The 12,987-nt window shown below is 48.4% G+C and overlaps 1 protein-coding gene across 1 annotated transcript; it reads right to left on the bottom strand.

Annotated features, from left to right (window-relative positions):
- Positions 1-5,989: 5,989 nt before the first annotated feature.
- LOC132225568 (melanoma antigen preferentially expressed in tumors-like) lies at positions 5,990-8,944 on the bottom strand (the record flags this gene model as incomplete). The annotated part of the gene is made up of 3 exons (XM_059680664.1): positions 5,990-6,545; positions 7,643-8,248; positions 8,634-8,944. Coding segments are annotated over 3 exons (1,473 nt in total), but the record flags the coding sequence as incomplete, so codon positions are not given.
- Between the last annotated feature and the right edge of the window lie 4,043 nt (positions 8,945-12,987).

Here is a 12,987-nt window from a genome sequence, read left to right as displayed (position 1 = left end):
ATTGAAACTAAAGAAAAAATGAACAAATGGGACTACATCAAAATAAAAAGCTTCTGCACAGCAAAAGAAACCATCAACAAAACAACGAGAAAACCCACTGTGTGGGAAAACGTATTTGCCAATGACATATCTGATAAGGGGCTAATCTCCAAAATTTATAGGGAACTCATACAACTTAACAAAAGAAAGATAAACAATCCAATCAAAAAATGGGCAAAGGACCTAAATAGACACCTTTCAAAAGAGGACATTCAGAAAGCCAAGAGACATATGAAAACATGCTCAAAGTCACTAATCATCCGAGAGATGCAAATCAAAACAGCAATGAGGTACCATCTCACACCTGTCAGATTGGCTATCATCAACAAATCAACAAACGACAAGTGCTGGAGAGGATGTGGAGAAAAAGGAACACTTGTGCACTGCTGGTGGGAATGCAGACTGGTGCAGCCACTATGGAAGACAGTATGGAGTTTCCTTAAAAAACTGAAAATGGAACTCCCATTTGACCCTGTGATCCCACTTCTAGGAATATAACATAACCCAAGAAACCAGAAACACCAATCAGAAAGGATATATGCACCCCTATGTTCATAGCAGCACAATTCACCATAGCTAAGATCTGGAAACAGCCTAAGTGCCCATCAGTAGATGAATGGATTAGAAAACTGTGGTACATCTACACGATGGAATACTATGCTGCTGTAAAAAGGAAGGAACTCTTAACATTTGCAATGGCATGGATGGAACTGGAGAGCATTATGCTAAGTGAAATAAGCCAGTCAATAAAGGAAAAGTACCACATGATCTCACTCATTCGTGGACAATAGAGACCATTATAAACTTTTGAACAATAATAGATACAGAGGCAGAGCTGCCTCAAACAGATTGTCGAGCTGCAGCGGGAAGGCCGGGGAGGGTTGGGGGGCAGGAGGTAGGGGGGTAAGAGATCAACGAAAGGACTTGTATGCGTGCATATAAGCATAACCAATGGACATAAGACACTGGGTGATAGGGGAGGCTAGGGGACTGTCTAGGGCGGGGGGATAAAATGGATACATATGTAATACCCTTTGTAATACTTTAAGCAATAAAAAAAAATAAAAAAATAAAGCATAGTGATTAATCATAAAAAAAAAAGAAAACTACAGGACTTTGAAAAAAGAGATAGAGGAAGACATAAACAGATGGAGGAACATACCGTGTTCATGGATTGGTAGAATCAAAATCATTAAAATGTCCATACTACCCAAAGCAATCGATAAATTCAACGCACTTCCCATGAAAATACCAATGGCATACTTCACAGATCTAGAACGAACTCTCCAAAAATTCATCTGGAATAAAAAAAGTACAAGATTACCTGCAGCAATCCTGAGAAAGAACAAAGTAGGTGGGATCTCAATTCCAGATATCAAGCTGTATTACAAAGCCACTGTTCTCAAAACTGCCTTGAACTGGCACGAGAACAGGCATATAGGTCAATGGAATAGAACAGAGAGCCGAGAAATCAGCCCGAACCAATAGGCTCAATTAATATTTGACAAAGGAGGCAAGAACATACAATGCAGTCAAGATAGTCTCTTCAATAAATGGTGTTGGGAAAATTGGACAGATATATGCAAGAAAATGAAACTAGACCACCAACTTACACCATACACGAGAATAAACTCAAAATGGATAAAGGACTTAAATGTCCGATGGGAAACCATAAAAATGCTAGAAGAATCCAAAGGCAATAAAATCTCAGACATATGCCAAAGCAAATTTTTCACCAATACAGCACCCAGGGCACTTGAATCTAAAGAGAAAATGAACAAATGGGACTACATCAAAATCAAAAGTTTGTGCACAGCAAAAGAAACCATCAACAAAACAACAAGAAAACCCAGTGTGTGGGAAAACATATTTACCACCATCATATCTGGTAAGGGCCTAATCTCCAAAATTTATAGGGAACTCATACAACTTAACAAAAGGAAGATAAACAATCCAATCAAAAAATGGGCAAAGCATCTAAATCGACACCTTTCCAAAGAAGACATTCAGAAAAACAAGAGACATTTGAAAACATGCTGAAAGTCACTAATCCTATGAGAAATGCAAATCAAAACAACAATGAGGTATCATCTCACACCTGTCAGGCTGGCTATCATCAACAAATCCACAAAGACAACTGCTTGAGAGGATGTGGAGAAAAAGGAACAATGGTGCACTGCTCGTGGGAATGCAGACTGGTGCAGCTACTATGGAAGACACTATGGACTTTCCTCAAAAAACTAAAAATGGAACTCCCATTTGACCCTGTGATCCCACTTCTAGGAATATAACCCATGAAACCAGAAACACCAAGCAGAAAGGACATATGCAGCCCTATGTTCATAGCAGCACAATTCACCATAGCTAAGATCTGGAAACAGCCTAAGTGCCCATCAGTAGGTGAATGGATTAGAAAACCCCGGTACATCTACATGATGGAATACTATGCTGCTGTAAAAAAGAAGGAACACTTAGCATTTGCAACGGCATGGATGGAACTGGAGAGCATTATGCTAAGTGAAATAAGACAGTCAATGAAGGAAAAATACCACATGATCTCACTCATATATGGATAATAAAGACCATTATAAACTGATGAACTATAACAGATAGAGAGGCAGAGCTGCCCCAAACAGATTGTCAACCTGTAGCGGGAAGGCCGAGGATGGTTGGGGGGCAGGAGGGAAGGGGGTAAGAGATCAACCGAAGGACTTGTATGCATGCATATAAGCATAACCAATGGACATAAGATACTGGGGGATACGGGAGGCCAGGGTATTGTCAAGGGCAGGGTGGGGGGGAAAGGACACATATGTAATACCCATTGTAATACTTTAAGCAATAAAATTTAAAAAAAAGAAAAAAAAAGAGAACCATCAATGGTGAGAGAGAATCCTTGATTGGCTGCTTCCTACAAGGCACCTACTGGACAAAGAGCCCACAATGGGGACATGTCCCAGCCTGGGAATTGAACTGACCTCCTGGTTCACAGGTCGAAACTCATCCACTGAGACAAGCAGTCCAGGCTTTGGCTCTTCTTTATTCAGAGTCTTCCCTTTGGAATCCGTGTGCTCCAGCTGCCCTGTATCCAGCCTGCCTTACTGCTGTGCAGTTTGGGGGACTCTGGGGTACATTCTAGTACTAAGGAACCTACTATGTGTGCCTTCCTCTCCCTGCTTGCTTTCTGATATCCTAGAGACCCTGCCCATAGGGCCTTCATGTATAAGATGCTTGTGCACCAGCAGTCACCTCCTACCCATGCCCCTTCTGTGCCCATCTTCACAGATGCAATCACTGTCTAAGCTTTATAAGCCTCATTGCCTTGATACTATGCTTTTCTGAATATTTTGATGGAAAAGTCCAGATTCCAATATTTTGCTTTAATTCTCAGTTGTGGTCTACAGAACAAATAAAGCGTCAAGTGCAGGACACTCTGTTTTAGAGGCAACATACAGCAATGAGTTTCCTTTTGTTTTGTCTTAATATGGTGGGTTTTTAAAATTGATTCTTTAGAGAGAGGTAAATGGAGTGAGACAGACACAGAAGCATGCATTCATGTGAGAGAGAAACAATATTGGATGCCTGGGGACTGAACCAGAAACCTGGACATGTGCCCTGGCCAGAAATCAAATGGGGTAACTTTCTGGTGCACAGGACAATGCCCAGAAACACTGGCCAGGGTGCACTGACTTCTATTTTCTTCCTTATCTTGCATCTGGTGGTTAATAAATACTATCAATGCTAATAACAGTGGGCAATTCCAGAGGAGGACATGCAGACAAGAGCTTTACATAAGTTGGCCCCACAGGTGAATCTCCACACAAGGTAATGGGCACGAGCTCTATGTGTGGAGGAATTAACACCCAGACCACAAGATGTTTTGCCTTTGGCCTTCCTCCCTCAGAACCTGCAAATTTTTATGCTTTTCCTCAAATTATAGAGGTTCTGAATCATATTATGGACACTATTTCCTGTGAAGGCGGGGATGGGAAGACAAGGTGCATGTCAGACAGAGGGACAGGGAGAGGGAGATGGAATAGGAGAGAGAGAGGAAGAGAAAGAGAGCGTTTGCTGTAAGAGATATACATTTTCTGACCCTTGTTCTCTTATCCTCTTTTTTGGGGGGGTGGGGAGCTCACCGACTGTTACTGAGACTTCAGCATTTTCTCTTCCCACTCGAAGAAGCAGAGTGTGCCTGGCCAGTGTGGCTCAGTAGGCCTATGAACCAAGAGGACATAGTTCAATTCTCAGTTGGAGCAGGAGCTGGAGTTTATGCCTGGATCCCCAGGTGGATGTGCAGGAGAAAGCCAACCAATGATTTTGTCTCATTATTGATGTTTTATCCATCTCTCCCTCTCCCTTCCTCTCTGATATCAATAGGAAATGTACTAAGAAACGGAAAAATGAGCTCATAGGATGATGGACCCAAGCTAGAAGATTGGAAGGTAGAAGAAAAGAAAGGAATGGCAATAAAAAGAGAACGAAGGGCCAGGTGCTGTATGTGACAAGCTAGGAAGTTGCTGACACCCAGCAGAGAGCAGCAAGCACATGAGTGGCTGGCACTGAATGAGAGGCAGTAGAAGGAGAAAAAGCAGGACTGACTTCCTCACAATTAGGGAGACATACAGGCAAATGGAGCCCTGCCCCTGGGCCTGGATGTGTGGGCTTCTCCCTAGGTGCTCCTCTGGCAGGCCACTCAGTGAGCAAACTGAGACAGCCTACGGCCAGAATGCAGTGGCAGGTGGGCAGGGAGCCTATTCCTTCCTGGCCAGCTAACTGTCCACTGACTGTGGGATCCAACAGCACACTAGGACATCTCCCCTTCACTTGGTTGTATTGACCCTCAGGGTGGCCCTCCATACCCCCATCTCCCCGGGGTGACCTTCACCTGTGTCCACTTAAGTGCTCTCCGGGAACTGGCTTGGGGTTGTCCACTCTTCAGACGCGGGGCCTGTCACTGGCTCAGAGTTGCTTTACCACCTCCTTGATTAATGGGAAGGAGGATCATGAGGGGAAAGTATTCCAACATTAGACCATCCTCTACCAAAGGATGTCCTATACTTAGGACAGGACACAGAACAAAGCAGAGGTTTATTCCAGCTCAGTATTTTGCTGAAAAGAATGTAAATGTGTTTACAGGAACTTGAATTCAAGAAGGGGCTGGATCCAGGGGAATGACAGGCATGGACTTGTGAGGCCAGGGCTCTGGCTCCCTGGCAGGCTGATGTCCCTTTCAGTACTGGGGGCCTGACTTGTGCACAGGGAAGCCCTACCATGGAGCAGACACAGGCCAGAGATGGAGGCTCCCAGTGGGGAGGAGTGTTTGAGTCCAGGGACTGGACTAGTTACCCGTGATGGCCCCAGAGTAGTTGTACCTCGGTGGTGCTCACTGGAAGCCACTTGTTCCAGTCCCTGTGGACGCAACAAGTGTGCGCTGACCCACTGAACAGTCACAGAGGTGAGTAGGTACCAGTGCACCAGAAAGAACCCACCAAACCAAAAAGGATAAATGGTGATGTGATCTCCTGGAATCAACCTCAACCAGCCTAATGTCTGCGCATCACAAGGCTCATGCCTTCTTACTTGGCCAGTAACTGCAGGTGGGAGAGTTGGGCTAACATGTCATTGAGGACATCAGTCTGTTAACATCCAGTTCTCTTTATTACTGACATTTATTCACAACCATTCAAGAAATGTAATTCCCGCATCTACCACCCAAGCCTCAATCCCTCCCCCTGAGAGATTCAGGTGCATATTTCTAACTCCTTAGGACAAATCTCCCCAAAGAAACCATCCAGTCCCCTGTGAGCATTTCCCCCCAACCCTGAGTAGCTGTCTGAAACTGGCTGCTGTGTTCCTGAACGGTACACTTATGTCTGGGCTTCAGTGCCCAAGTGCCCAGAGTAAAGCCTATGAGATGTGCACCCAGCTAGACACTCAAGCAACAGGATCACAGAATGGGAGTTGGGTCATGGAAGGTTCTACAGCCACAGTGAGGACAGGGGTAAGCACAGAGCCAGACCATGCCGGGCCGACCCAACTCCTGCAGCATATGCTTTAGCACAGCATGCATCTGGGCAAGTCGGCCCAGGTTGATGTTGCTGCTAGTTTCCTCATAACTCTCCACGGGCGCCGCATAAATCACGCAACTCAGCTTGCTCAGCCCGACAACGTGGCGAAGCAGGTCCTCCAGGACGGTCATGGAGATGGGGTTTTCACAGAAACTTAGGGTTGTGAGCTGGGAGCAGTGGCTCAGGGCTGGCAGGATGTCCAGGAACTGGTGGTCCATGATCCCACACTCATCCATGTCCAGGTCCTGGAGAGTGGGGGAGGCTCTCTCTAAAAGAAATTGGAGTGACCGAGAACTGATAATGGTCAGGTTGAGCCCACTGAAACTCAGGCTTTTCAGCTGGCTGACATTCAGATGCTGGGAGAGATGTCTAAAGTCTCTTTCGAAAAGCAGGCAGTTAGTGATGGACAGGATCTCCAAGGGGCTCTTCAGGCACCTGGGGAGACATAGAGCAGTTACATGTGGGAGATGGACCTGGTGAGCAGAGGCAGGTGAGGATAATGCAGGCCTTCAGGGTAAAGAGGCCCATGTCACCAAAGCCTACAGTGTTCCGGATGATGATCAAACCCAGGATGTTGCACAGTGAAAAGTGACATTCAAGTCCGAGCAAATTTGAGTGGCATCTTTCTCCATCTGTTATCTGCTCCGTGATGGATTCAACTGGATGAAACCTCACACACTCCATTTACTCATCCGTCAAGTGGAGCACATCATACCCTCCAGCCCAAACACACAGGTGTTGTGAACATAAAGGTGGGAGGAGCTCAGAAAGGAGCCTGCCCCAGGGTCTGAAGCAGGAGGCAACCAGTGCATTTTAGTATTGGAGACATGTCCTGAATTGCCTGCAACTGGGGCTTCCTTCCAGCCACAGCCTAGACCCCTGTCACCACCATCACTTAGCCCAATGAGGCCTCTGGCAGATGTGCAGAAAGGGCTAACCTGGGCACAGTCAGGCAACATCCAGCGAGGGCTGCCACCCTCCAGGAACTTAGATCACTGCATTGTCTACAAACCACCTATCCCATTTCGTAATGCCTCCCTCCTGAATCCTGCATTTACCACGCATTCCGTTTGCAAGAGCCTATGGCAACCCTTGGCAGACAGGTGACTGAGGCAGGTTTGGAGTGAAAGGCTGCCATGGCCAAATCTCTAAGTGCGGAACTTAACCCCTGAAACCTCACCTCTGATTGGCTTTCCCCTTGTCATTGCAATCCTCACTTGGTTCTATTGCATCATTTTCCCTTCAACACCACTTACAAGGATGCCCAAAGCTACCATCCCCTGGCCCGAATTCCTAGCAAGGAGTCCCTTTAGTAGCCTCTGTCCTAGTGCATACGTCCTACCTTTATCTGGGGGGTTATGTCACAACATGCAAGGTGACAGAGCGGTGAACAAGACACTGACTGTGTGGCCCGTCTAGTGGCTCAGGCACTCTAGCACTGCTGAGGGACGGCACACAGGAGAGCCCGTCACTGTGCACTGAAATGGAAAGGGACTCGCTCTGGTCGGCAGGGAAAGCTCGCCACCCCTCACCTGAGGATTTCATCCAGGTGGCCTCTGAGGATGGAGACATCGTCCAAATTGAGCTCCTGGAGGTGGGGCAGGTTGAGGAATTGAGAGGTGACCAGGCCAACACACTGCTTCTCCTGCTCCAAGGTGGTGTGAGAAGACGTGAAGACGTGGGAGAGCAGGAACCGGCGCAGATTGCCCATCTGGCCCAGGTAAGGAGCGAACTTCCTCAGAGTGGACAGCTTCCAGGTACAGTTTACCTCCAAATCCTGGACAGAGTCCAGCTGCACCATATCCAGGATGTTAGTGTTTTGCTTCGACATCGCAAAAACCTTCAGCTTCTTAGAGCAAAGGTGCAGCAAACCTCTCCTCTCGCTGACTTTCTTAATCAGGTAGCTGAGGGACTCATCAAGGACACCTTTCTTGAGGCAAAGGTCTATTAACACCTCCACGGGGGCCAAGGGTGGATTTGGCCTGGCCCTTAAGCTGTGTACTTTCCTCCTATTCCTCATGGGCTGCAGGGCCTCAGGCTCCAGCAGTGAGCACACATGGGCTCTGGTACCTGCCCACACCATCCAGAACTCCAAATGAACTCTCTTCTGTAAATTAAGCACCTGCAGTTTACATCTCCTGTGGAGAAAATAGGAGATATGCTGGGATGCATTAAGATAACAATGAGTAAGACCATGAGCTAGGCATCTGGGCAGCTGGGCCAGACACCGCACTGGACGTTGACTCCATGCCCCAGGAATCAACTGCTCCTCGTGCTACTGGGATCCTTCATGGTCCCCATTCCTGGTACCTTTAGGTGCCACCAGGAAGGAGTGGGCTCGTGTCCCTTCGGTCACCCTCGACAATTTCATCAGCCGTATATATCCGAAGCCTGTTCCTAGAATGACCCTAGCAGTGGCTCCAAGGCCTGCCTCAGCTCTCCCTTTGGCCCTGCCCACTCCCAGATCCCAGCTGTAACTGCTCAGATCCCCAGGGTGCGACCCGGCTACTGAATCCCCCATACCTGGGTCGAGGGTCCTGGGCAAGCATGGCATCGAGTCCCTCGAGCACAGCCTGCAAGATATCCTGGTAAGACTGCCGATGGTTCATCAGGGCCCCCAGAGGGAGGCAGGGGAAGGGCCAAGCCTGCACCATGGCCTTCAGGACTCTGCTGTGCTTCCCAGTGAAGGCTGTGATGAAAAGAGGTGGGAAGAGCTCCATAGGAAGCCACTCCAGAGCAGCGATGGCCGAGGCTTCATCCCGCAGCAGGCTCTGACATGCCAGTTCCAGGAGTCGGCGTGGAGCTGGGAGGCTCATCCCCATGAAGCTGCTATGAAAGAGATCCTGGGAGACAGCCGGGAGCAAGGCATCTTGTCAGGCTGAGCATGAGCAACCCCGGTCCTTCTCCCTTCAGAGGGACCAGCTGAGGGCCAAAGGCACTGCTCTGGCAACAACTGGAGCACCCCCAATTTACCCCAACTCCGTTTTCTGCTTAGGGTTGCAAAGCCACTCAGCCCTGCCTCTACTCTGCCACTGGAAGGACAAGAACCAGGCACCAAGGAGGGGTGAGATGACCACTGGACCCCTCCCGCATCTGCCCACTGGCTAGCTGCAAATCTGCTGTGCAGTGAGGACTGGGAAACCAGAGAGATGATCCCACCCTTTCCAGGGAAAACATTTCTGAGGATCACTGAAGGACTGAAAACACCTGGAGTAGGGAGCAGCCCGTGGCCCAGGACTGCCTCTTGCTAAGTTCCAGGAAATAAAATAGATGGGGAAGATTAAGGAACACCCACACAATGGGTACCATTGAGGCCTTTGACACATTTTAAATGAGGCATATAAAAGCAGCACAAACGTTTTCTGAAGCATGGGGGAGCTGGAGGTGAGAAAAATAACCGTTAATTCCAACATGTACATTTTACTGGGTGTCCCTTCTATGAATATTAGAATGACCATTTTATCTATGACAACAGAGGGCTCACATGTCACAACTAAGGCTCCTCTCAATAAGAGACTGCAAAGCCTGGTCAGTGTTGCTCACGGCGTTGAGCATCCTCTCGTGCCCCCCAAATGTCACTTGAGGGCTACATTCCTAGCCCCCGTAGGGTGTGGGCAGGAGCCAGCTGAGGGATGTTTCTCACATCAATGTCTCTCTCTCTCTCTCCGCCCACTCCCTTCCTCTCTTTCTAAACATCAATTGGCTGTTATGAAAGACTTTCATTAATACCGGTTTTCACACACACAGCCCGGCCTCTACAAAACTACAAAAAGGATTTTGCCACTTTGGCCTACAATAGGCTCCTTAGCAATACTCGACTTTCAGACACAGGGAAAACTTGCCCTGTGAACCTCTATGAATGGCAAACATCAAAACAGAAATCAAAACATTTTGGATTAAGGCACACCTGCATCCAGAGGCAAAGGCAAAGTCTGCTCATTTGTAAGGAAAAAAGGACAAATCTCTGGGATCTTGGCTTGCAGGTCCTTGGGGACCACCTTAGGCTCCTGACTCACCAGAGCGGCATGGTGCAGGGAGCCCTGTGCTCAGACCTGGACATTGACTCTCACGCTCTAGCTTCTGTTCCCTCCTCGGCCTCCTCAGAAGCCATTATACCCCGTCTGACCACACCTTCCTTTTGAGGTCCTAGCTGAAATGGCTACTTCCCCCTGAGAGCAAAACCTTAGTCCTGGATCTCCAGGCATTTAACCATGATGGGGCTTTGCACTCTCCACACCTCCAACTGAACCCTAGGTCCATTCATGAAAGGAAAAGAAAAGGAAACCAGCCTGGAAGTAGACTTAATGGGGGTGTTGGGGCCACATAAAAATTCCCTAGTGTTCCCATTAACACCCCTTTAGAGAGACAGTGGTATCATCTCCAGAGAAAAAGAATTTCAATGCAACAGTATTGAGTACCAAACAGTCCCTGAGACTTGAGGTTACTTACAATTGCAAACCCCGTGCCCATTCAAAGAGGAACAGAGGGATAGTTGGTCTTCCATATTTTGAGGAGCAAGCCTTCCCCAGAGCAGGTCAGGCCAAAATCACATCTAGGGATTGATCAGGAGAAGGGAGGGGCTGCACGTTTGGAATGGGACCTAGGGAATTACCCAGGACAAGGTGAACATTGGGGAAACTCAAAGACACTGACTGCATCAACTTAAGAACTTAAAAGGCTAGCGGTGAAGAAGGAAACTGGGTGGATCCCTTAAACCCAAGCTGACGGGGAGTATAGGCAGGAGATTCTGTCACCCTCCCTCTGTGGAGGTAAAGGGCATTTCCTCTCAGAAAAACCAGATCAGCTCAGCAACCTAGCTTGAGAAAATTAAATGTGAAAACGTGGGTTGTGGAGAGGCCAGAGGAGGGGTGTGGCAGCTGAACCTGGGATGTGACATACACTTTTGAAAGCCACTGAGGGCTGAGAGTCGTGGGCTCTTGGGAATCTTGGAGGCACAGAGAAAAATAAATGTGGGCAAAAAGACCTGTGTATCCTTACCAAGGAGCTGCTACAGAGGGCATTCTCTTTAGCTCAGGCATCCTCTTCCACATCCCAACCTTACACAGGCAGCAGCTTAGTCCCAGCCAAGTTCCAGGGGCCGGGGCCCTAAACATGACTGCCAAAGTCTGTATAAATAACTAATGTTTGCTCAACCCCAGGGAACAATCCATGCAAATTTGGCTTCGAAAAGCTCCTTTTGGGCCCAGGCCTAAAACTCTTACTCAGATTGTGAGGGAAGATGTCCTCTCTCAGGACAAAGCACAGTGCACAGATACACCTTCCCCTTCAGAAGATTTGAAGCTGTACTTGGCATGTAAGGATCTGCCATAGTTTGGGATATCCCCATGCTGTACTGAGTCACACATTGGATCTTATGAAATCGAGGGAGACACAGACAGAGAGAGAGCTACAGAGCGCGGGGAGGGGGAGAGGGGGGGCAAAGAGAGAGAGAGACAGAGGCAGAGAGGAGCAAATTTTCTGTAGGCTCTTCTGTACGCCCTGCATTGTGATGCCCAAACAACTTTCATATTCCAGGCAGAGGGACCATGTAACAGATTACCACAGTGGTGTTGACCTGAAAATTGCAGACTGGCTGATGAGGTTTCTGGAAGAGGTTCAAACTGTAATGAGGTCAGCAGTTGAGTCTAGACTTGGTATCATGGGCTTAAAGCCTGAGTGGTGCCACCTGGGGGTGAGATTTTCTCTTTAACACAAACATTACATGCACTGGCAGAAACTGGAAAATTGTAGGAGCCCAAGCTCAGGAAACTTCTATGAGATCCCCGTGTCCTGGAGGTACAAGGAGGCAGGAGGGACCACTTAGAATGACCTAGAAACAAAGTCTGAGTGAACATGCCTTCTTCCCCCCCATACGGAGCCTGCTTTCCCAGGGCATGTGCTGTGGCACTGGGGGCAGGAGAACTTCCTGCCCAGCATTGGATAGGCTGTGCCGACTCCCAGCTCCCACACATGAATTTGGGGGATGTTTTTCACCACATCCTGGTCACCTGCCACCTGCTCTCATCATGGCCCTCACTTATGTACAGGACACAGTAGCCTCTGAGCCCATGAGTAGGGCCGTCCTGTGCAACCGCCTTCTCCAGTCACAAAATCCCTACTGCGATCCCAGGTCATCTGCCCTTGTGACCGCTTTTTAAGGAAGGGGGTCCTTAGAATGTGCTCCAAGTCTGGGACCCTATTTATGCATCCCTGGAATGTCATTCAGCCCATCAGGAACCTGATGCTGGGGACACCCACTGATAATAGAAATCAGGAGTTCTCCCCAATTCTTCTGAGCTGTTCTGGAGAATGTGACAAGCTACAGTGTACAGAAAGAAAATCAACATCCCAGCTGCCTTTCTGGATCCAAAGAGGCACCAGAGAGGCAGGCGGATGCCCTTCCAGGGTTCCAGAGCAAGCCCTGCCTCTGTGGGCTTTCAGAGACCCTGGGGACTAGTCCCCATGCATTGGCTTTCCCATCGTCCACTCTCTTAACCCAGCCTTTGAGCAGACACCCTTCCAGCTGGCTTCTTTCCCTCTGCAGTCAGACCTCTTCCTACTCTGACTTATTCTGTCCTCTGTGCCTTTTTCAAACTCACAAGTCTCTGCTGGCATGACCTGACATGCCTGTCCCCAACAAGACCTGGTTGCACTTCAGACCCAATGACATCTAGACCTAAACAAGGGATTGCCTCTCTTTCTTTATCCCCCATGAGAACATGCCTCACATCCAGGACATGCCTGGGTCTAGCCCTTGAATGCCAAGGATGCTGTTGGAGGGCTGGCAGGAGGCACTGGCACAGAGTGGACATGTTCTCAGGGATGTCCACGGGACGGCTGATCCTGGCCCGCCAAAGACAGACTCCTCTCCTCTCTC

The sequence above is a fragment of the Myotis daubentonii genome, chromosome Y, assembly GCF_963259705.1.
Source record: "Myotis daubentonii chromosome Y, mMyoDau2.1, whole genome shotgun sequence".
Taxonomy (NCBI): Eukaryota; Metazoa; Chordata; class Mammalia; order Chiroptera; family Vespertilionidae; genus Myotis; species Myotis daubentonii.
This window is presented reverse-complemented; position numbering and strand designations above follow the sequence as displayed.